Raw genomic sequence first — 24,950 nt, forward strand, 5'->3', positions numbered from 1 at the left:
GAAAAGAAAAGGAGGAAGGGAAAAGAAAAGGAGGAAGGGAAAAGAAAAGGAGGAAGGGAAAAGAAAAGGAGGAAGGGAAAAGAAAAGGAGGAAGGGAAAAGAAAAGGAGGAAGGGAAAAGAAAAGGAGGAAGGGAAAAGAAAAGGAGGAAGGGAAAAGAAAAGGAGGAAGGGAAAAGAAAAGGAGGAAGGGAAAAGAAAAGGAGGAAGGGAAAAGAAAAGGAGGAAGGGAAAAGAAAAGGAGGAAGGGAAAAGAAAAGGAGGAAGGGAAAAGAAAAGGAGGAAGGGAAAAGAAAAGGAGGAAGGGAAAAGAAAAGGAGGAAGGGAAAAGAAAAGGAGGAAGGGAAAAGAAAAGGAGGAAGGGAAAAGAAAAGGAGGAAGGGAAAAGAAAAGGAGGAAGGGAAAAGAAAAGGAGGAAGGGAAAAGAAAAGGAGGAAGGGAAAAGAAAGGAGGAAGGGAAAAGAAAAGGAGGAAGGGAAAAGAAAAGGAGGAAGGGAAAAGAAAAGGAGGAAGGGAAAAGAAAAGGAGGAAGGGAAAAGAAAAGGAGGAAGGGAAAAGAAAAGGAGGAAGGGAAAAGAAAAGGAGGAAGGGAAAAGAAAAGGAGGAAGGGAAAAGAAAACGAGGAAGGGAAAAGAAAACGAGGAAGGGAAAAGAAAACGAGGAAGGGAAAAGAAAACGAGGAAGGGAAAAGAAAACGAGGAAGGGAAAAGAAAAGGAGGAAGGGAAAAGAGAAAGATCAGACTCCAGCCACACCAAGTGTGCTCTTTGAGATCACCTCCACGGACAAAGAACAAGCAATATACCATGAGCCCAGAGAAATAAAAGGCAAAGTAGCTTACAGGATTCTGGTTCCTTTATTGAGTACGTGACAGATAAGACAGACAGACAGTGTAAAATCACATGTATTATTTGTACTTTTAAAAAATTACAATAAATTACTGAATAATTAGTAAAAGCAGTTTTACTAATGGCTGCTCTCCAGTGATACAGGACAGAGGAGGCAAGAGAAGTATGTACCAGCTGCGAATACATACAGAGAATGTCACAAGGAGGAATTAACACTGAGTAGCACACAAAGTAGTGTTAAATGGGAACATCCACCTGTACGTGTCTTTCCCATCCTTTATATTCCAAACGCCAGCCAAAAGCTGCAGCCAACCTTGCCTTCAGTGCGGGGTCTGCTCTCGCCCAGCAGCAGCTCTCCCCAGCCCTGCGAGGCAGATGCCTGCGTACTGAGATGAATTTATCTGTAGAACAGCATTAATTCTCCTCCCTTGGAGTGCACACCTTGCTACCAGAAGGCTAACTCTTTAGTTTCTTCTGGTCTTAATTGATTAAAAAAAGCATTAACTCAGTCTCCCAGTTATTTTATCTCTAACTGGAAAGAGATCTAGTCTGTTGAGGTTTCCCATAATGGGCTGATGGCAGAGGGCTGCACTATGAATTCTTCCTCTTCAGGTACAAATGCCCTTTGATGTATAGCAGTTTCTAAAAGCACATCCATTGCTAGACTCTTTGTACAGGAGATGTTCAGAAAGGACACACTGAGCAGCTGCAGGTGGCACAATGCTCCTGTACATCTTCTGGCCCAAGCATTTGTGAGGGCTGATGGATCAGAGTATTTGTAGGGGTCCTCCTAAAAACTGGACCCATCACTAGCTAGTAAAAACAGAGTTAGCAGGGAACAATGAATGTTTTCTGTACCGATGGGGAAAGTCCAGCAGACCAGTGTGTCACTGCCCTGTAACGCTGAGGCTGATTCACTGACTTCTCATCTAGGAACTTGTTCCCTCGTTACAACTGTCATGAGCCCACTGACTGACTTAATATTCTTCTGCACTGAAGTCAAGGAGCTTGTGGCTTCCCGGACAAACGAAAAACAAGGGTTTTCAAAGAGTTAGAAAAGCAAATGCTAGAAAACCAGGCTTGTCTGAAAACTCCTGAATGCTGAAGGAGACAGTGATCATACACTATGAAAATGCCAAATCACATCTGAAATAAACCAGCAGATCCGAGGAACGTCTGTGTTTAGAACTTAGGGTGCTGGGGGCAGTGGGGCACATTTGCATTATAGCTGCTGAGTCACAGAACAGCACTGAAGAACTTACAAGACTATTTATAGGCCAGGGTCCTACAGGACTTGACTACACTGCATTAGCTCTCAGATTGGCAGCCAGAGGTGAACATGGTTTCAAGCCAGGCTGCATCTGCCGTGCAAGTTACTCGGAAACCTGCAGCAAACAAGGAAGGGCAGGCAAGGAGCGGTTACTGTCTGAAACAGAACTTCATTAAAATAAAAGATAGCAAAAGGCAGACATGCATAATTTATGCTGGTAATTCTATATGTCAGGGGCTATTAGGTTCTAATGGCTCTTGAGAATGTAAATCTAATTCTGTCAGCCAGAGTAGCCAAAGAAGCACCTACAAAAAACAGTCGCTGTCAGAAGCCCCTTATCAATTGGAATCTATTGTAATTGTGTAGTTACTGGTCTCTGATTAAACAACAATAACAAAAAAATCCCCAACACAAAATACCGAACCATCCTGCCATCTGCCACATTATCTCCGTTTTATCTCCCAAAGACAATTCCTGCTTTTTTGAGTTCACCCTGACACGGAGGAAAGTTCATAGTCACTGGATGAACTGAACTGCCTCTCTACTTTCTTCTGATCTTTGATCTTTTGGAGAATGTCGACCTTTTTCTCAAAGTAGTTTACAAGGGCTGTTTCCGTCAGCATGGAAGCTAAGATCTGCTCAAAGGAGATAGACCAGTCAGTATCAATGGTACTACCATACCTGGCAGCTGCACTGCTGCCTTCACAGCCAACCAGGACCGTGTCATCTGCAATGTCTTCACACTGCAAGGAGCCTGTGCTGACCATGGAGTAGGAAGACATGGACATATCATCTTTGGTTTCATCATCTGATAGCAGCTGTAAAGGAGAGCCTGGTCCTTCCGCTGACGAATCTCCTAAGGTTTGGTTCTCCTGCTGTGCTTTTTCAGGCTGAACATCTCCACAGGTTTTGTCCTCATGGTCAGCTTGGGGTTGCTGCTCCACTGCTGAATTCTGACTGTGTTCAGATGTTGGTGACTCCTCTTCACTCACAGGATCTTGGGTATTGTTTGCTCTGCAGTCCTCAGACTTCCTCATGGGCTTGTTGGAGAATTTTTTTCCAACTTCCCCAATTCGCAGAAGAAGACTGGCTACAGTGGCAATTGCATGGTACAGCTCTTGCTCCACGGGGTCCTCGCTGAACATGTTGTATAGAGTCTTGCATAACTCTATGAATTGTTCCTTCAAAAGACAAAGACCAAAAAAATCATACTTCAGGCTGAAAAAACTTGACAGTGCACCATCTTGACTGACTCCTTGTTTATTTGCCTCCCCACCAAGTAAGTGGCAACTTACTGTACTGATTCAGAACAGTTCAATACAGGCAAACGTTTCTCTCTCTGCTGTAGCAGCTAAATTGAGACATGACTAGCAATTTAATAGCGGTGGGGTTTTTTTGCTGACAGATGAACAGAGTACTCACACACTCACATCTGAGAAAACATAAAGTTTTACTTCTGTCCTGCTACACTTTTGTGGTCAGCTTCTAAGCATTTCCAAACTGGTTTAAGCAGCACCCATCAAGGAAATTAGAGACAGAAAAGATCACACCAGTCATCAGACTCTCATTGCTGTAACCACATTCTTCACTCTCCACCAAGCAGCTGTAACTCGAGGCAATGCAAAACCAAAAAAGCCAGACAGGTTTATGCAGCCGATGCCATATTTGAAACATACTGCTTGGGAGGGAAAACACAGATTGCAGTTCTTATAGGAAAAACTGGTCTGGAGGCAGAGAGAATCAAATACCTTTGGTGGAAAAAAAGCAGTTTGTCCATGTCCACCGAGGAAGTCAACACAAATGTGTGGAGTTAAGAGGCTTCTAAAGCTCACCAGAACAGCAGGGCAATCTACAGGCAAGGACTGAGTATGCTGGCAAAATGGCTGCACGTACTGCTGAATTCCCCACTAAGCTGCCAGTTGTCTAACTGGAAACCTTCACGTTCATTTCTTACCTGACTCATTTTGGGGAGATCTTTAATGGTTTCTTTCTTGGACTCTTTTTCCTTGGCCCACATTCTTAGGTAGTATCTATAGTCCTGTGGACTGGTACCTTTCTCCTCTGCAAGGCAACAAGAAGCTGCTAGTGTCAGGTGGTTAACTGTTTCAGACTTAAGAAGTGAATGGAACGCTGTGCCAGCAAAAATCATGCTGGAAGCAGGTTTTATTGACAGTTCAGGAATGCATCTACCAGGAAGGCTGTACCATTTTCTCCTGGTTTATCTGATCCAGTTCAGTAAAGCAAATATTTTAACACTGCTGCCTTGGTCTGACTTCTCATAAATAACTCTGAGTTGACAACTTAACAAACATGATGTACAAATGTTACGATCTTGGTATGTAAGAGTTAGAGCAGTAAGGCATGAGAGATTTACTTCCCAGCTTGCATCCCACTTTACCTCTGTCCTTGAGGGACACTTTGAAAGGTCTCCTTGATACAGCAATGGATGACGAACAGTTTATAATATGAGACAGACAAGACTAGAATGTCGTCTATTGATGATGAAATTACCTTTTTCTGGACCATTCTCATTTCTCCTTCCTTTATCATCTTGGGTTTCTAAAAAATTATGGAATTATAGAAGAATGATTAATAGCTGATTTTCAGCAATATAATCCATAAAGAACATAAGACAACTCAAAATACACAAATTGAAATCATACAAGAATATATTTAACAGAAGTTCAATCTCAACACTCCCACATCATGTTTGGAGGAGTGAACAGAACAGGATGGAAGCAAGAGGCTGGTGGGATGAACCGGATAAAGCGCCACACTGAAAAGTGGGTTGAAGAGCTGAGATAGAGGGCAGAACTCTTAAAAGAAAGGGTGAAACACAGATATGAAAGACAGCTAAGCAACGTGATGGCTTAAAAACAAAGAAGTTCTGTTATCCAAAGCAAGATAATGAATGGAAAAAACCCCAAACCAGTACTGAGCAGATGTATGACTAATACCTACACTCACCATTATTCACTGACTGAACTAACACTTTAGGAGTTATTTGTAGAGCCTAACTTCATGAACTTAGCTCCTGGTTCCCTATATTGTCACTAGACTAAAAGGGAAGTCCTGGCTCAACTCAGACTGTTAAAGTTAGCCACCCAGCACCAAACAGCACAATCATGCCTTGTAGTTTTTCACTCAGATTTTTCTTTGAGCATTATTACGTTTTGGTAAACATTTAACGCAACTGGCATACTTTGATTTCCTGTTTGATAATCCCTCAAATTGCATTTTAAGAAATGCAGTAAATGAGTCTATACTAACAGTTTTATAATTCAAAGGCATGCATCCTTATTCCTTTAAATTAGAAGACTGTGGAGTAGGTACAGGTATCACCTACCCAGGCCAGCAGGCCTAGCATCCCTCGCACTCTACTCTGGGTGTATTTTCTGCCTGCTGGTTTCTGGTGGTGAAATAAATTCCACTGAAAGAAGCCAGACAAAACCTACTTTGACCAAGGTTGAAACTCAATAGGCAGAATATATTGAAAGATACCTAATTACTTATAGCACTTTATTCATAGTGGGAGTGTCATGAGAGAGGAGCAGCAGCAACAACTTCAGAGTATTTAAAAGAGCACAGTGGTGCTGGCAGATGATATCAGCATTATAGCCATGCTCAATGCATGCACATAATCCATGGACTGACCTTGAGACTCACAGTGCAGGCAGAAATCCAGCTCTGAGACAAAAGGAGATACTTGAGCAGCAGAAAAAGGGGTTGAAGGGACAGTATCCCAGATAAAACAGAAGAAAAGGCCAGGCACAGACAGACAAAGAGAAGGAAACAAAAACAGGAAGAAAGACAATGAGACTTGCATGAAAACCCTAAATCATGGTGGGAGACAGGGGCTGGGTAAAAGCACACTGCTCCTCCTCGGCAGTCTACGAATATGCTTCAGAGCATGCTGTGTCCTGGATGAAATGGGCACTGAGGAGTTTAAGCTCCAAACCTCTTTCCCATCATGCAACAAAGACAGCGAACTCCAACACACTGGCAATCTTAACATACTGCCACCATGAGACCATGTCTTGTACAAAATCACTATTCACAGCACGTGGATTTATGCTGCAATTCCTGCCCAAACTGAGAGGTAAAGGCAGCAGTGTTGCATTACCTTCTGTTGTAACATCCTCTGTGAAGTAACTTGTGGCCTCCAAAGCAGACTCTGTCTCCTCTGGATTCAGAGCTGTATTTACAGAGAAGGAAATGTTAGGATTTCTAAGCTAACTGAACAGCAGTATCACTCACTTCATTACCAAAATCCACGAGGCATCCCTTTTGATTTGCATGTCGGAACAACCCATGCTCAATCGTAGCAGTATATAGAAGCTATCACTCACCAGGAGGCAGATGCAGTTTGTAGAGTACTTTGAGTTTTTCAGTGAGGTCACCGTGGTACATCCCACCTGTGAAGAAAAAAAAGGTTAGGAAAAATAACACTTAGGATAAAGAACCATCCTCTGCTCACAGACTTGGAACAGAACGAGTTCACATGCAATGAGGAAACATTAATTGCACAAAGCCCTGCGCAGAAGCAGTAAAGAAATCCAGAGCAAAGCTGCATCTTGTTGGTTTCCCAAAATGGGAAACTGCCTAGCAGCAAAAAGGCATCTTTTGTTCTGCCTGAGGCTTCCTGAAAGGCTGCCAACCCTCCCCTCATGACAGTGCAACCACCACTATCTCCTTTTAGTTCCCTGCTTGGAAAAAGACAGAAACACTTTACTGCAATATTCCATCATCTCTGAAAACACCACTTACTCATCCCTGTCACAAACTCCTTGAAGTTAATGAGAGAATCCCTGTTCTCATCCAGGAGCCGGAACAAACGCCCTGCTAGCACAGGCGTATGTGCGCCACAGGACCAGGGGGTCAAACTGATGAACAGCTCTTTGAACTGCTCCACATCTATGCGATACTGCTCCAGGTAGGGTAAACTCTGATCTCGGCGGGCAGCTGCAGCACGATTATTTCCCCAGTAACAGCTCATCAGATACTTTGCCTTTGGAGGGAAAGGATTAACAGGTCAGATTATACTACACTACAACAGCCCACGAGTGGAGACGGTTATAGCTCAAGAATAGCATCGAGTAAGCAAAGAGGAGACATTTCAGGACACAGTTTATCTCCCCCATTATTCCGAGCGTTACTTCACTACAAAGTAACACAAAATGAAGGAAGAGACAGGGATTTCACAAAAAGCACTTTGAAGTGAAAAATACAAAAAACATGACTTCAGGTTTGAACAAAATGACAGTCAGGCTTTACTGCAAAGGCAACATACAGCTTTGCCAATTAAGCCTCTCTGAGCCTACAGCACAGTGCAACTCAGTTCACAGTGACTTTGGTAAGTGTAGTTGGGTAATAACACTGTTATAAAAATACATACAGTGACAAATAGAGGCAAAGTACTTAAGTAATTTTGTTACAATTACAGATCAAGTCAATGGCAAACCTGAGAATGAAAACTGAGGTACAGTCAATTCTAGCTCCCCATCTGCAATGCTATGCGACATTCCTTTCTATTGACTCCACAATCTCTTTCTGAATAAGAATGGTTAAAATATGTGTTTGAAAATCATTTCAAATATCATTTGAACGTGTTTTGGCCATCTTTGAGCAAGGGGAATCAATCAGATAGTAATAAGGCCAGTCTTACTGGCACCTTGTTAACAGAATGACACATCTGTTTCTGACAGGCTGGATCAAGAATCAAAGCAAAGTTACTGGTTCCCTTCCAACTTATTTTGGTATTTCTTCTCTCTGTGTCAGAACATTCTTCCTCACTCTAATTTCTTACCTTGAACACTACATACAGCTCTTCTAGTTCTTCAATAGAGAAACCAATGTCACCAGACACAGCTCGGACCTATAGTTAGGGAGAAAACAGAGTGAACAATTTGCTTCAAAGCTAGGAATAATTAAATACAACTCACTGAAAAATCTGTGTAACAGAAAAAAACAAGTGCAAGGGGATACAACACAGGATGGGAGGGAAAACATAACCATTCTAATACCTTCTATTGCTATGGATTACAGGTCAGGAAGACAGTTTCTGGTCAAGCAGAAACTGCTGACATTTTGCGCAGCTAGAAAAAATTGCTGCGCTTACTTCTTGTTTGTGCAGATCTGACCCTGCAAGACTGTGTTGCCCCTCCCTCTTGTTTTTATCTTCAGATGTTTGACTCAGATACATTGAAAAACAACAGTGAAAGAAGCATGTGGATGAGGTTCTCCACCTAGGACATGGAAAATAAATGCAATAGATATACTCCCCTTTGGCCATGAACCTTTCTGTAAAATTCCCTAATGTGCTAGCATATTTCCTAAATGGCAGGAAAACAATTATCTGCTAGCTACTCTTCCTCAAAGATTCCAGGCAAGCAGTAAAACAGACAGCGCTAGGCAGTGGAGGCTATTACAAGGCCTACAAGTAGTTTTTATCTCCTTCCACGCCAAATATCTAATTCAATCATGTCCTAAGCACTTCAACCCATTTTATTAGACTAACTAGAACCATGTGAAGAAGAAAACTGAAAATCCATTATTCCAGCCAGTAAATCCAGTTTTCACAGGAACTGCAATTCTTCAAGTCACTCAAAACTGGGTCTGCTACAGCACAAATGTTCTAGATGCTCACAGCAAAACACATTCCATCAATACACCATTTGGTAGCTCATTCAATATGGGAGTCACATACCACACTCTTCTTGGCTGTATCCTCCAGAGACTGGATCACTTTCAGCCTTTGTTTAAAACGCATTTGTTCAATGTCATCTGCCTTCAGATTGCTAAATTTCTACAAGAAAGGAAGCAGACCAGGTCAACATCATCTCCTAAAGAAAGAATAATCCCTGTTCAATTACATGTTCTTTAAGAAGCATACTATCCCCTCAGAGATGATCTAAAATCCCTAGAAGCTTTTTACAAGCAACAAGAAGATGAGAAAAAAGTTGAGCTCTATTCCCTATTCACCCCTGTCCTGCAAAAGAAGTCATGCAGAATTCATGAGAAACCCAGCATCAGAGGTTTCTAAAGAACAGCTGAAAATGCATCTGTCAGGACTGACAGAAATACAGATCTGCTACAGCCAACAGCGTTAGGCTCTACTCATACCAAGCAGGTGGATTAGTGGCTTGAGCCTGCACTCAAGCACATCAAGCTATGAACACTGTTCAGTATAAAACAAAGTATAAAACTGGATGTTAGTCGACAAAAATCTCTTGGGCAAAAACTAAGCCAGAATCTTACCTCATAGGATGTTTTGATGAGTTCAAAGATATCGATTTCAAGTGGCGGGTCATCTCCACTCGTCAATAAGGCATGCAAGTGGGGAATAGGGGGAGAGACACTCTGTCTGTTAACTACATTGTCCAAATACCTGTGGGGAAAAAACAGAACAGATGCAAGACTCCAGGATTAGTGTCTAGGCAAAGAAATAATACCCTAAACACATCATTCCCAACTTCTTTGTATCACTGATTTAAATATGTAGGAAAATCTAATTTTTCTCAGCTAAGGTACAATCCTACCCTCAATGTACCTGAAGTAAAGTTGACTTTCCCCCTGGTTTTGGGGGTATTTACTCTTTTTAAAGGGGGCTTCTAGTCGTAAGCTGAAGATCTTACTGCATATAGAAGAGATTCACATTTCAAACAAGAAAACCTTACATTTAAGAGACCTGGGAGATACTTGCTTGGAAAAGTTTTATATTTCTAGAAGGCAATACCTGCCAGGATTTGTTAACAGTAGATCAGAATTCTTCTGTGAATTTCAGACAAACAACTCTTTGGAATTCAAATTCAAACTGAGATGCAAGAATGCATTATGCTGCAAAGCAATTAATTCCAGAAATACAGGATTCCTCCACACTTGAGCCAAAAATTAATTTCAGCTGTTGTAGAAAGCAATAGCAAACCTCTCTGGAGCTCACTTTTCATGCTAGTGTTACCTGTGACCTGCTATGTAATGGAATTAGGTAGGAAGAGATGATGACTAAAAGGGTACCATTACTATTCAGTTATAAAAAAAGAACAACAAATGGTACCTGCCCAGAATAGTCATAGCTTCACCTTCATCACAGCACTGCAACAGCTTCTCCATGTTGGCATCAAGTATGGCCAATGACACCTGCAAGATAAACTTGATTCCCTCATAGAAGAAACAGTCAACAATGACCACGGCACTCTCAAAGGGCATAACACTGAGAAAGAGAGTGAGAAACCAGGAAAGAGATATGGTGGAAATCACTCCTAGGTCCTGCATCTTTTCTGACAGCTGTGGAAGATACTCTCGTGTAAGCTCCTCAAAGATGCCTTGGTCCACCAATGCACCTGGGGAAACAAACAAAACCAACGGTAGAACTCAAATTGGTGGTATTATGGTACTATACTGAAGCTGATCAATTACTTAAACAAAATAGTGTGAGTTCACTTTGACTTCATATAAGTCTCTTTACATGAGAACTGAAATTAACACATTTATTTAGATTTGTTCCCTGTTCTCAATAAAACCAACACCTTTAGATAGAAACTATTCCAACATTGCAGAGCATGCAGAAACAGAATCTCTCATTGATGTATACAGTTTCCCTGAAAGGAGGGGTGGAGGATTACTGGTGTTATGATATTTACATCAAACTATACTCTTTTACACAGACCAACTTTAAAAGCTCATGAAGCGGTGCTTTCACTAACCTTTCCTGGGAGCCTATTCCAAAGATTTAATACATCATTCAGATGGGTAAAAAATAACCCAATAATTTTCTTCTAGATATGCCTCCTTATTGCTAAGGGTCCCTCCTGCTACCAATTTTTAGTGACTTCATCTTCCTTGTTACTACAAGGTAGTACTACTACCTTGGTAGTCTGTAGTGTCTCTTCCTATGTCTCCATCACACACCTGCAACTTTAAAGGGAACAGGGTTGTGCTTCATCATCTTTAAAACGCATCACATTTAATTCATTCTGAACAACAGAATGTTCCTGAGACATGCTGGCGCAACTGTAGCTGAAAATCCAGGCTCCAGCATGAACTTGACAAAGACTCACCCACTACTCTTGTGTTGTAGTAATCTGGCAACATCCTCTCACATAAAGCCACTAGGAGCCAGAAAGCCTCTTCCTCATTGCAGTACAGCAACAGCACTGATGTAACAATGTTCATGGCCTACAAGCCAGCAGAGTCATATACACAGAGAAGAAAAACATGAAGATGTTCATGAAAGCTCTGTCATTACAGACCAGCTAAACTTAAAAAGCTTGAATACAACAAAACTGTCCCCAAGAGTCACATTTGTTTCCAGCTGTTACTAGTATCTGAGTCAATAGATGATCTTGAGCCGATTTACCTTCCTGTTTTGGTTTCTCTGTTTGTGAGGCAGCAAATTATACAACTACTTTTTTTTCAAGCACTTTCATTCAATGTGACTAAGTATAATTTTCAAAGTTTTCATAGAAAGCTTTGTAACAGTTTAGTCATAACAGAGCAACATGAGATCCTCCAATACCAGAGCAATACACAAAATGAATCTGAATTTCCACTGAGCTGTTTCACAAACCAGCAACTGGCTCAATTTTCATGACACTGCCCATATGCATTACCACTTATTTAATTGCTCTTTTTAATGAAACCAGAAGATGGTTTTGTTGAACTAGGAAAACCTCTAGCAGGAAAACTAGCAACAGACTCTGTTATTACACCTAACAGAAATGTGCCGTCTATTTAAATGCTGCATCCAAAGGATAGGTAAGAGATCTTGCAACAAAACCACTTCTTTCCTACTCTCACGCCACCACATGGACAGCATGAAGGAAAAGCTCAAAACCGAACAAAAAAAAATGCAGGAAAAGCCAAGTCAATCATGGTCACTGTGTAGGACTAACAAGCCTCAGAGTTCTTCCTTACCTGACAGTACCCAATTGTTGGATTTCTGAATGCATAAGCTGTTAAGACCCTCCGGAGGGCAGCAATTCCCAGCTCATTCTGGAAGGCAGGATGTTCTGGCATAGAACGGTGCAGATCTCTCTCAATTTCCTCTGTAGCAAGATTGTACTTTCCCATTGACTTTTCCACAAGATCTGCATAGTAACCAGGATGAGTCACCATCTCATTCCAAGCCCCTGTAATGACAAACACTGCTTCACCTCTTGAGCTCTGGAATACAGATTTCATGCCCACAGTTTCCGAGACGAGGCAGCCAGGAAGCACTACATGAACTCATCAACTACAAATAGATATGAAAGTACAGTAACAAACTCATTGTTAAATCATCATGTTAAGAGTTTATGTACCAACACTGAAACCCAGACAAAGGAGGCCAAAGAGCTACCGTGCTCATGAAGAAAGTCATCTCAGCAATGCAATCACTTTTTTGCAAAGCATTTTTAGCAAAACCATCCATTCATGTGGAGTTAACCTGTAATTAATTTCTTCAGAAACAAGCTAAGATTTATACCTTTTCCTTTGAGATGTGCAGAAAGCTTATTCCTGCTACCTGTCAAATATCCGGCACAACATCCTACCTGAGAAAAGGAGCCACAGCTCTCCACGAAGATTCTCTGGTATTCCTTTTTGCACCAGCTCCCTAGTCCTGGCAGTGCGATACATACACATCCCTCGCCCATATTCAAAGAAATGAATGTTCCAAGACTCTTCCTTCATCTTCTCCTTTGCCTTCACAGGAACAAATATGGCCATTTTAGGAGATTAATGCATTTTTATGTTTGTAGGAAAGGTAATTTCTGGGTATACTGAGGCCTGTGCTTCACAAGAGGAATGCATTGTGACATGTAAAGCCTTTCTCCTCCCTGCTGAATGAAAGGGTGTTCGCTAATCTACACTGTTCTGAATCAGTTCTGACCTTGCTTAAAGTCATTACAACACTAACGTGGGCTGTGCGACAGCATTACACTGTGCAAACCTCCACATAAATGGAAGCAGAACCATGGCCTATGATGATTAATTAGCATGCAGATACCAGTTCTCTGCTTTCTTGATCTGAAGAAAAAGTAGTTCTTCCCAGACATGAATTTACATCCCAGAAGCACGTAACACTAATTTCTCAGTCTCTCCTCCAGTATCTCAGATACCTCAGTGCTGGTAAAGCAAGCTGATGGTCAGGTTACATCTATGCAGCACTATCACTGTGACAGACACAGCAGTGACACTGCAGGACTGATGAGGGATAAAATGCATCTTCAGCCCTAGAGCAGGACAGCAAATTTGCAACCTACTGCAAGCTACTTAGACTCACTTGTTTTAGGTTAAAATAGTATTTACCCCTTTGGGTCCCAAGAGCTCCTCGGAATTTCTTCTGAAGAGTTTGAGTAGTCCCTGTGAGGCTGTTGGCACTTCCCCCGCACAGAAGTTGACAGGTCGACAGCTGAGAGCAGGCGTGGGGCTAACTGCAAGCGGGCTGCTGGAAGGCAACTCTGGAACCTCCTGAACAACAGAACATAAAGCATCTGAGATGAGGCAGCCTCCCTGCTCTGCTAACTGCCTAACAAAGAGACAGCACTTGCTGGCAATGAACACTGTTAACATAACTCTGAGAAGCTGGCAAATGCTCCTCCCAGCTATTTCCTTAGTACCTCGGAACCAGGATCGGCCAAATTCCACTTCCATTCTCTGTCGCTGCCACATGGTTTCTTGGATGGCGTTCTTTGCAAGAAGTCAGAGATTCTCTGTACCAAGAAATCCCGGTCTTTCAGATTGGCAAAGAAGAAGGTCATTTTACTTTTAGTGCTGATGGACAGAGGGCTGGGCAAGACACTGGAACTATCTGCTTTCTCAACTATTGTCACCTAGAAAACAAAGACAAGGGCCATTTGGATCTAGCAGATTCTCCATTATCTGTAAAGCACCACATACAAGACAGAACCACACAAAAGACAAGAAAGGTCTGTAGCCTTATTATATGGCAAAAAAATCCCCACCTCCCTGAGTGGAATGATGAGATGACAGGCCTCCTCTGCCTTGCTGGCAAAACAGATGTAATTGTTGGAAACAAACATCTGGCCAGGAATATGCATCTTGTTGAATGGTGTCCACAAGGTACAATCTGTATGTCCATCCAGGCATTCATCCTTGGGCAGCCGGAAAGTGGCACGGTAGCACTCGTTTTTGGCTCGAGCATCCAGGTCTCTGGAGAAAAGTAAAGAGTAGTCCCCAGAGGTTTTTTCTCACTTGAAAACCCCATTCAAATACTAATCTTAAGTGTTCATTGCAATCATAACCTTCAGACTGTGCTGCGTATTCTAAGTATTCATTTCTCTAACTGAGATGCCACCCCTTATCTGACTCCTCTTTCAGCCTTCAGACATACTTCACTGACAAGGTATGTCCTGCAATACAAGATAAAATATGCAAGTGCATCTGTGAGACTTAAATGTTACATCAGATTCTAAAACTGCAGAGAACAGTCCCCAGCCAAAGGTTTTATTACAATACAAATGTATATTACTTTCTGTAAATGTTCAACTTCATACAAAGAGGCTGATGTAATTTTCTTCTTTCACTATTTTTTTAAAACGAGATTTTCAACAGTTTCTAGTTGAAAATTCCTTCTGACTAGTGCCTACTCATGCCTGAGAAAGACATGAGGTGTGTGTGTATTCAGTTCCAATTTGGGATGGAGAAAAAAAGAATAGCGAGAGGGCTAATGACTGAAATAAGTGATGCAGCCCCTAGAGTGAGAAAACCCCAGTGGCACCAAAGAGCTACACAGTAATGCAGATTTATTATTACAAACCCCTATCATCTTTTTTCTCTTCTCACTGCTGGAAACATATACCTCTTTAGTGCAGAGATGTTCTTAAGAGGCTTCCTGGGCTTTGGGAGGGACTTGTCCTGTAGGAAGCTCTCATTATCCAACAGCTGCCGCATAGCAATATTAGCCAACTGCTCCATCAGCTTGAATGTCTCGTTGATGTTGAGAAACATGGAAAAATAAAGTTCACTGTCCCTTGTGCTTACTTTAATGCACTCAGGGAACAGCAGTGTAGCATTTTTTTCTAGCTGGGTTACATCCACCCACTGGATCACCAGTGTAACTGAGGGAGAAAAATTCAGAAAAACCTACTATTACAATTTGAGGCAGAACAACGAACTATCAGAAATGAAGCTCAAATAGCCAGTAAGCTCTCAGTGTAGCAGCATTTTTCCCCTCTTACACATGGACAATTCTTTTCCTCATACATTTACTGGCTCTCCAAAAATACTTGGAAATAATCTTTGGGAATAACTAGACTAGAAATAATGCAGTTCCAAAAGGTCTCTCTCTCATCCAGTAAATGCTTTCAAGTACAATTACTCAAGTTTTCATTCCTTCCAGCTTTAGACTCGGGAGCTGAAGCTTTGTAAATACTGGGTCCTGGCAGTAGCTCCAAACAAAACGCACCAAGGTAAAAATAAAAATATTGCTTAGTTCTCTAATACAATTTAAGTAAAGCTTCAGGTGTACTTGTACAACTTGAGAAGTGATTCGGAACTCAGGCATTCAGTCTAAACATCACTGAAGTGCCTGTAACTGCAAGGACTGATCTATGCATTATGCTAGAGCTCAAAGGATTGCTAAAAGGAAAAAAAACCTGTAAGATTAAAAAAAAAGTTCACACACAAGATCATTTGCAATCAAAAAGAAATGGCAGAAAAACAACTAGAAGGCTTGTAACTCACCCTCTTTGCCCAGCAGAAAGGAGTAGAAACAGAGGTGATTGACAGTGAGGTACAGCCAACCCTGCCTGGGTACGCGCCCCTTCCAATAGCTGCAGGAATAGTAATTGACCAACTTCTCCACCTCAGGCATCCCAAACTGCTTCCGCATCTTCACTTCAGCCTCTTTGAATTTACCTGGATCTTCCTCACTCTGGGGCTGCTCATTCTTGTTCTCTTCAGCAATAATTCCCTGAAAGGACACAGAATCATAGAATTGTTTAGGCTGGAAAAGACCTTTAAGATCATCAGGTTGGAAAAGACCTTTAAGGTCAAGTCCAACTGTTAACACAACACTGCCAAGCCTACCACTAAACCCATGTCCCAAAGTGCCACATCTACACATTTTTTAAATACCTCCAGGGATGGTGACTCCACCACCTCCCTGGGCAGCCTCTTCCAGTGCTTCACAACCCCTCTGGTCAAGAACTTTTTCCTAACATCCAACCTAAACCTCCCCTGGGGCAATCTGAGGCCATTTCCTCTCGTCCTATCACTTGTTACCTGGGAAAACAGACCAACACCCACTTCACTACAACCTCCTTTCAGGTAGCTGTAGAGAGTGACAAGGTGTCCCCTGAACCTCCTTTTCTCCAGGCTAAACACCCCCAGTTCCCTCAGCTGCTCATGAGAAGAGAAAAAGAAGAAGCAGAAGGGAACATGCCTGCTGACAGACATAATACACAGCAAAGCCACAGCAGCAGTCCGGCAGAGAAACAAGAAATACAACACAGCATTATTATTTCTCACCACATTAGAGAAATAGTAAAGACATGCAGGAAGAGCAGTCAGATAGTCTAGGATCTGGGATCTGCTCCCAAAGCATTCATGTTTAACATCTGACTGAGTTTCTTACGGCTGGCCTGGTAACACTTTGAACACCCTGCAGAAGAACTGAAGCCTATTTTCACTTGCATACATGTTTCTTCAACAGGAAGAAGATAATCTGCCAGGAAGGGCAGAATTTTACAGTCTGTCAGATCTTGACTGGCCAGAAGGAAAAACAAATGACCACGACCTCTCTCACACAGACACACACAGACAATACAAAGAGTCTGACAGGAGTACTGAAAAAGCTCAATTGCTGATGTTCAATAAAAACCTGTATTTCTAAGTTTCTACTCTGGAGAATCTGTGGGCTGGGACTCTGAAGTGTGTTACCTGCTCAATAAGCAGAGACACCTGTCCGACTCAGAAGTCAGTGGAAGTTGGGGTGCAGCTCCTTTACAACCTAGATGCCTTTTAGCCCACTGTGGCAGGGCAAGTACATTGCTAGCAAACTAGAATTCTCCCATATTTGTTGCCAGATGAACCCTCACTAAACAGTCTTTCTGCATCAAAGGTATAATTGGCAAGGATTTTGAAAATGTATTGTATTTTAATTAGTAGGAGGATCCTAAGCAGGCTGTTCCTTCAGATCTACTGCTTGTAACCTTTTCCCCTCCAAATATATTTGTCCAGTGTTATGACTGTAGCATGATGCTGGTAATACTGTATGCATTCCATGGCAAATTCAAATGCATGTGTCTGAAACGGGACCAGAGAGAACTTTTGCAATGGAGCTCTTGCTGCCTCCCTTGGGTAAAAAATTCTTACAACCACCTCCCCCTTCTTTCGCAGGATCTGGAAGTCCTTCAGGGAAACATGTCACTTACATGTATCTTGCCCTTGACAAAGGTGGTGATATCTTCTTCATTATCAAAGATGGACAGAGTCTGCAGTAAGTTATTCTCCAACCATTCCCAATGCTTTGTGATCTCTTTACGAGATGATCCTAATTCAAGGGGTGAAAGATGATGGGAAGAGAAAAGAAAAAAGAAATTAGGACAAGGTCTTTTATCATCCTGGTTCGCAGCAGGAAACTAATCATTATGAAACAATGGTCAGGACAAATCAAACACACCAACTGCATACACGTCAAGGGTATTTCACGTACAACAATGTATTATGTTCCTAATGAAATGTCTCCACTGCCACCAAGGATCATCAGCACACTATCAACAGATCATCTTATTTGCCGGTGCACACTAAACACAGCTTTTTTTCCCAGACAAAAAGCATTCTTATGTTCCAGGCAAGAAGTACTTTTTAAATTCCTGGTATTTGAGAACACAAAAAAAAAAAAAAAGGAAAAAAAAAGCAAAAAACCCCCCCAACAACACTTTCAGAAGAACCCCAAAATTTCAGAACAACTGAACTTTTTACACTTACAAAGAGGTTCCATTACCCATGGGCAATGGTCAGTAGAGTGCACAAAATTCCAAAACAAAAAGCAACCAAAATATTAACGTAAGTTCTTTGCTTTCTTAAATAAAAAATGTCTCAGCAAACTTTTTATCAGTTAGTTGTCTTTAACCGTACAGTCTACAGCAGTTCACAAAAGATAAGGTTCACTGTATAACAATTTAAAGAACCTTCCTATAGAAATTTGCCTTAGCTAGTTGCCATTAATTAAGATTTGTATTTACTGCAAGATTTCCTCCTCTCTATTGATAGCTATCACTACACTCTCTAGCAGACAGATAAACAATGCAGAAGAAATATTAAAAAAAAATCAATTTTATTTTAATAAGGTAAGAAACACTGTTAAATGCAGACAAAAAGAGATCTGTTTAAATGCAAGTCAAAGCTATTTGCAAGTTTCTCTTTGCCAAGTTCCAGTAGATTTATATTTTGAGGTTTCATACCAAAGCAGTGGGATATCCAAAAATGTTAGCAGCATGCCTCCCTCTACTCAAGTTCTCTGCGAGTAGGCTGGACCCTTCTGTGTGGTTAATGATGGAAAAGAAGAAAGCAGCAAACAACAGAAGCAGCTCCCTAAAGCTATTGCTCTACCTGACTTAATTTTTTAGAAGGCAACTTCAGCAATGAAATAGTATTCATGTATTTGTAGCTGGACACCTAACCACAAAACCCAATGCCAGCTAATCCGTGGTTTCATAAGAAAAAACCCCTCCAGGACGTGAAACCAAAACACTAGAAGCAAGTAAGCTGTCTTGTCTCAAAGGACTGCAGGGCTGTAAATTTCAGTTTGTGTGTACAGCCCCAATGGATTAGGTAACAAATATTTTTTCTTTTGCCTCTGTGTATAAGTTTACTTGACAACTACACTAGCCATCTGACAATGTTTTTAAAGGATAAATGATTGAGTAATACAAAATGGCTTATTTTAAGGGCACAGAATTATCAATTATAGGATGCTTCAGTTGTGGAAAAAACCCACAGATCCAGCAACAACGGCAGGGCAATAAACTCTGCATTCTGTTTTGTATTGTGAGCTGCATCTCACATCTAGTGACAGCAGACAAATTGCTAAAATAAGCCAGGCCACAATAATTGACATTTTTCTAAGAACAATGTTAGGACGACATACATGAAGAAGTAAAAATCTGTAATTCCTACGAAGAGAGTTATAAGAACAAAGTGCTGACAGGCTGAAGCTGTGCATGACCAGAACGCTGCCCGCTAGTATCTACACACGATAAATTGCAAATAAAAGATATGCATTTTTCAACTAGAGAGCCCTATACATTTTATAACTTTAAGTGAATGACAGTACTCTTACTTTGACAATAAAATCAGAACCAGGTATGATTACAAAAATACTGTGGTCGAAGGCAATATATTTACTCCAGCATAATTTATCAAACTCCATTCAGCTGTTATATAGCCCACCTCATTTTACCATCCTGCATCACTTAAAAGTAATTGAGATACAGAGAATATCAACTAAAACACTCCCAAAATTGTGCAAAATAACTCACTCACTGAGTGTCAAGATACTATAAAATTTCAGATTTACACCATATAGCCACTAAATATTCTGCTTTTCCCTATGCAGTTTCTGGCCTGTCATCTTGTCTTTCTGTCTTTCTTCCTCTCTGCCTCCACCTTCCTCACAAGGGAAACTGAGTTTCTGTGAAACACAGCAACTTCTACACTCCTCCTCTGCAGAACTTAAGTAGTTCTTCAAGGGAGGATACTGTGTTTGTTGCCAGGGGAGAAGACAGGACCAGGGAAAGCAAGACACGAACATCTGTGGGCTTAGCAAATGATTACTTCATGCTCATATTTTATGTCTCAACCACAAAGTGAGAAGTGAAGATTCTTACTATAAACGAAGTCAGTCTTACAAATATGTCTGAAGTTATTTTCTTTTTAGTAACCAGTAGGACCTAAAACCTTAATCAAAATTCACCACCAGCTATTAGAAGGTTGTACCATGATATCCTAACATAGCAGTTACATTTCTCAAATAGAAGAGGTCAAGGATTCTTGATGTTTTAAAAAAATGTTATTGTAATATATTTTATGGATATAGTATACCTATACATCTATTATGGGCTAGAAATAGCAGAAAAAAATAAATTGGATCAAGACAGTAAAGAGATTCCTCAAAGAGCGTTTGGTGCTTCGAACAACGTTACATGTTTCCATCTTGTACCATGTTCTTGGTAAGCAGGTTTTGGCACAACCCTCATCATCCCACAGCAATCTTACCACGGTTTTATTCTCTGAACAATGTCACTATGATCTTGCAAACAGATACACCTTGGAAGAAAGAAAATTCCTAACACCTGCAGAAACAGAAGCTTTTACAGAGCCTTAAGTTCCTAAACTATACTTTAAACAACACTGAGAAGTTTTGTCATTTCTGACATCTTCCACTACCCCACCAGAAGCTCTGGAAAGTTTCCTGAGCAGTCACAGAATACTCCTATGTGGGGTTTCTCATCATCTGAACTAAAACCCCAATAGAATAACACAAATCCAGCCCCCGACAAGAGTCACATCAATACATACCGCACGCCACTGCCCAATACACTTGAGAGTCCTGAGTCTGGTGCAGAATACGGTATGGGGCAACCCTGGCACTGGAATCCAAAACCACATCTAATGTTCCCACAAGAAGGCCTAGGAGGCAAAAAGAGAGAAATTAAAATAATGCAATACCAAGAAGAATTGGGTTAAGTAAAAATAAAGGATCAACACTACAGAAAAATGCCAATATACGTATTACGTACACTGTGATGGAAGAGCAATGACACTCGGTCAAGAAAACGAAGACATACATCCAGTCACTGCAGGCAAACTACCTACAAACCAACTACAGCCAATCCCACTGGCAATGGATAAAGTTTAGATGGCAATTAAATGTCTACTAAACCTCATTATAATCCTCTATCTTCCTAGGAGAATTCTCCAACAGAAGTGAGATGCATTTTCCTCTCTGGGGTTTCTATTGCTAATAGTGATTTCTAAGTCTACTAAACTAAAACACAGAAGAGTTTTCAATGTTGTATCTTTCAGCATCAACTATGCAAACAGTAGGTAAGATAACTCATCCAAAATGGAATCAAATAGCTCTAGAAAAACTGGTACTCACAGGTCTCAGTGATGTTTCTAGAAGTACTTCAATTAAAGAAAGAAAGAAGGCATAGAATCAAAAATTTTTGTAATAGAGAAGTCAAAATATTTTTACGTGATGTTAAACAAAAAAGCAGGCACTTCCAAAATAAATGCTGACAGGCTTTGTAAAGCAAATCCGTTTATTTCAATTAAGTCTGTTCACTAGATGAATAAAATATTTAAGATGATACTTTGCTTTGTTTAGTCTAGGTAACATACTATTAGCATCTTTAAGGCAAATTAATTTTGCAACAACCTCACCATTAAAAATTTTCTAACATTACAACCTGGAGAGAAGCGTGGTTGCTCCTCTGGATCACTGGGAGGCCCAGGCTCAATTCCCTATGGTTTGGGTAAGTCTAAGCAAACTGTACCCATCCATATCTCATTCATTATCATGATACACACTACTTCCTCCCCTTTCTCTCTCTTGGCTATCCAAAAGCAAGTAACAGATCAGGAATAGACCACTGACTATACTCCAAGGGAAACACCATCCATAAAGCTCATCTGGTAATCCTTAAAACATACACATATGTACCCTGCACAGCAGGATCTCAGTTTTGGCTCCAGGTTTCTTGTGTACAGTTTTAGGCAGAATACTAATTAAAAAGTCATTTTGAACACTTCCTGTAATAATACTGAACGTGTTAGATATCGACATATGGACTGGTAACAAGACACGTTTAAGAACCTGAGTATGACAGCAACTTAAAACACCTTTCCAGCTTGGCTGAGTATCTACATTCTAACTCTAAAATGTCAACTTGCAGTTGTGCAGCTCCTTAAAGAGGACACGTGGCTTCTAACACCTAGGAGCTCTGAAGAAGAATCTCCCACTGAGTTAAACGAGCTCAAGAAGTAAACTGGCTCAAAGCATCAACCATTTAATAATAGGTGTTTAAATGTTGCCAGAATGGCACCAGGTGTCACTTCTTTTTGTAAAAACATGGGAAATTCCGTCATACAATTACGTATCTACATGACAAATGCTACAAGTTATGTTACATAAAACAAGAGTAATTCAGAATGATTTGGAACATTGTGAAAAGATGAAATATGCTAAGCATGTTTATCAGCTGCGTACTTAAGTCTATTTGGTTAATAGGGCTAATGCATGAAACTGGCTGCACGTAATTCTCAACTGTAAAAAGCACATTTCTGTTATTCACATAACTGTAAGCATTTTGCACAGACATGGGGTATTTTAAAAGTGAGGGCATTTTTTGTTGTTGTTAGCATCATGCCTTGGTGATGGTTACATTATTTTAACTGTTTGTGTCACCACACATGGCTATCGGGCACATGGACACAGGGCAGGTTTTAGTGGGCTGCACCCACAGAACTTCACCCTCGGCCCAGCGCAATTTTTATATTAATTCAAAACTACATCTTACTTTCATCCTCTAAACCTTGGAAAACCCACACAGACACACAAACAATAGAAAGAAAACACCTCGATAATTCATGGCAAGGTAATGACCAAGAAGCCATTTTTGAGAAGGGAAGATGCTCCCAGCGCCCCCCCCCCCCCCCCGCCCCGCTAGTCACTGGCCCTGTCTGGCCACCAGCACCCCGGCAGGCCTGGCCACCAGCACCCCTCCCCGCCGTGCCAGGCGCTGCAGGGCCCGGCCGGGGGGCAGCAGGCGCGGCCACCGCCCCCAAGGGCCTCCAGCGGCCGGGCGCCGACGGCGGGGGCTCTCCGGGGGCCACACACAGCGGGGAGAGGCCCGGGGCGAGGCGGAACGGGCCCAGCGCGGCCGGCGGGGCCCTCACCTCCCCCCGCCGCCCCCAGTCCCAGCCCCGCCGCCCCGAGGCGGGCAGCTCCCGCCCCGCCCTCCGGGACCCGCGCCGCGGCCCTGGGGCGGCCCCGCAGCCCCCTCCCCCGGCCGGGCCGGGCCCTGCGGGGACACGGCAGCGGGGCAGGAGCACCCCCCGGCCGCTGCCCGCGCAGCGCCGGCCCCGAGGCGGCCGGGCCAGGCCGGAGCCTCCCCTCAGCCCCGCCGCGCCTCACCCGTGAGGCCGCCCCCTTTGCCGTGTCCCCGCCGGCGCTGGAGCAAGAAGAAGGGGTTGGCCCGCTCCGTGACCCACAGCGCGCCGGCCAGCAGCACCTCCTCGGGCCCCAGCCACATCGCGGCGGGGCCGCCGCGGCGGAGCGCTCGGCGGGGCTGGGCTCGGCCCGGCCGGAGCGGGCAGGCGGCGCGGGGGGAGCGGCCGGGCCGCGCCGGCGGGTCACGGGGCCGCGCCGCGACCGGCGGCCACGGCGCCCTCTAGCGGCCCGGCTCCCTCACTGCGGCGGGGCGGCGCCGGCTGCCGCCGTGGCGCGGGAGGGTGGGCCGCGGCCCCGCAGCGGAGGGGTTGCGGGTTCGAGCCGCGCTCCCCGGGGTGCGGCGCGTGCCACCTCCTCGGTGGGCAGTTGGGGTTCACCTCCGGGCCCTGCAGAGCGGGTCCCCTCCGCTGCCTCTCGGTGGCACTGCACTGAAAAGACCTTTGCCAGGGCGGCTTGAGTTTGACGGGAGCAATGGGCTTATATAGTAAAATATCAGGCAAATGAGAAGCCTTCCTGTGCAGCCCTGTGGGACCAGCTGAAGCTGCCATTAAGATCGATTATTTAAACGCTCCCTCTCGTCGTACACGCAGTAATTGATTGGCGGTGAGCTCCCGGTGCCGCTTTGCAGAGGGCTGCAGCCTCCCCCAAACTGCTGCCCCCGCTGCTGCCCTCACCTGCAGCCCCGCGCACCGTGGACACGTCCAGCTCTCCTGCCAGGCTGGCAATACCTTCCCCTCCCCTCTGGGGAGATGGAAATCCATTTTCCATGTGCCCTTTCTGCTGCAAAGCACATGCCCCTCCAGCACCTCAGCCCTGGCAAGGTCCTGCTCAGCCCTGGGATGTGCCAGGCACCCCACGCCTGGCAGCCCCCCTCAGTTTCTTCCTCATTTTGCAGCTCTGGAGCCCACACAGGGCTTGCAGTTGAGTCCAGGGATGGTCTCTGCAGCAAACAGGAGCAGAAGATGTGGTTCCTTCTCGCCTCTTGGCCAAAGAGCAGCTTCCGAGTAACTCAGTGAACAGCTTTTCTTTTTTTAATAACCATTAGAAAGGCTCCCTGCAAACTCTCAAAGCGTTACAACAGCAGAAAAACGTGGATGTCTACCATCTCTGTGCTCACTGCCCCGCTCCCAGGAAGGTGGGAATGCTGTGTTTTCTTTAGGCTATAAATCCTTTAACCCTGGGCTGATCTCTCTTCTGTGTTAGTGCCCTGCCCTAATCCCAGCTGGAGCCTTTGTACACTAATATAAATAAACACCCACCAGCTGGCTTGGCTTTCAAAGCTCTGCCTTCATCCCTGTGACATGCCCGTGTTTGAGAGCAGCATGGTGGTTTTGGAAGGCTGGATGCCCTGTGGGAAGGGTTCAAGCAATAGGAGAAGATGCTGAAGGATCCTTCTGTGTTACTACCTCTGTTCGTGCTCGCTATGTGCCACCTTTCAGGTGGCAAATCCTGTGGGAAGGTGGATTAGTGTCTCCTGTATGTTCATAAGCCACTTTGAACCATGTGGCCTTTAATGGCCTGAGATTTCTAGGCACTAGCGTAGCAAAATGAAACCAGTATTTACTGCAGAGTAAGAAAAATCCTCTCTGAAAATGGATCTTTTGATGTTGTTCCACGCTGTCTCCTTAAGGTGTATATATAAGAAATACTGAAGGGAC

The 24,950-nt window shown here is 43.1% G+C and overlaps 1 protein-coding gene across 3 annotated transcripts; it reads right to left on the bottom strand.

Moving 5' to 3' along the window:
- Positions 1-829: 829 nt before the first annotated feature.
- TBC1D9B (TBC1 domain family member 9B) lies at positions 830-23,465 on the bottom strand. Of its 3 annotated transcripts, none has more exons than XM_037397318.1 (22): positions 23,257-23,465; positions 20,637-20,747; positions 17,489-17,607; positions 15,798-16,026; positions 14,914-15,172; positions 14,057-14,264; positions 13,712-13,924; positions 13,401-13,562; positions 12,644-12,794; positions 12,027-12,241; positions 11,171-11,288; positions 10,168-10,453; positions 9,372-9,501; positions 8,821-8,919; positions 7,921-7,989; positions 6,882-7,122; positions 6,464-6,529; positions 6,238-6,309; positions 5,769-5,819; positions 4,626-4,673; positions 4,069-4,175; positions 830-3,295 (listed from the first exon to the last, which is right to left on the bottom strand). In XM_037397318.1, exons 1-22 carry the CDS (start codon positions 23,372-23,374, stop codon positions 2,603-2,605), a joined length of 3,765 nt encoding a protein of 1,254 aa, XP_037253215.1. In that variant the 5' UTR covers positions 23,375-23,465; the 3' UTR covers positions 830-2,602. The 3 variants fall into 3 exon arrangements, with proteins under 3 accessions (XP_037253215.1, XP_037253217.1, XP_037253218.1); XM_037397320.1 differs by having other exon boundaries at positions 5,769-5,801; positions 23,257-23,464; XM_037397321.1 differs by lacking the exon at positions 5,769-5,819 and having other exon boundaries at positions 23,257-23,464.
- Positions 23,466-24,950: the final 1,485 nt, after the last annotated feature.

Source organism: Falco rusticolus, chromosome 8, assembly GCF_015220075.1.
Source record: "Falco rusticolus isolate bFalRus1 chromosome 8, bFalRus1.pri, whole genome shotgun sequence".
NCBI lineage: Eukaryota > Metazoa > Chordata > Aves > Falconiformes > Falconidae > Falco > Falco rusticolus.

Bases quoted from the DNA above. Each gene is read 5' to 3' on its own strand.
- TBC1D9B (XM_037397318.1), bottom strand. From the start codon at position 23,374: ATGTGGCTGGGGCCCGAGGAGGTGCTGCTGGCCGGCGCGCTGTGGGTC. The intron at 7,123-7,920 runs GTAAGAAATTAG...TTCCCTCCAAAG, and splicing joins AGCTGTATGTAGTGTTCAAG to GCAAAGTATCTGATGAGCTG. The intron at 6,310-6,463 runs GTGAGTGATAGC...CTGTAAATACAG, and splicing joins CAAACTGCATCTGCCTCCTG to CTCTGAATCCAGAGGAGACA.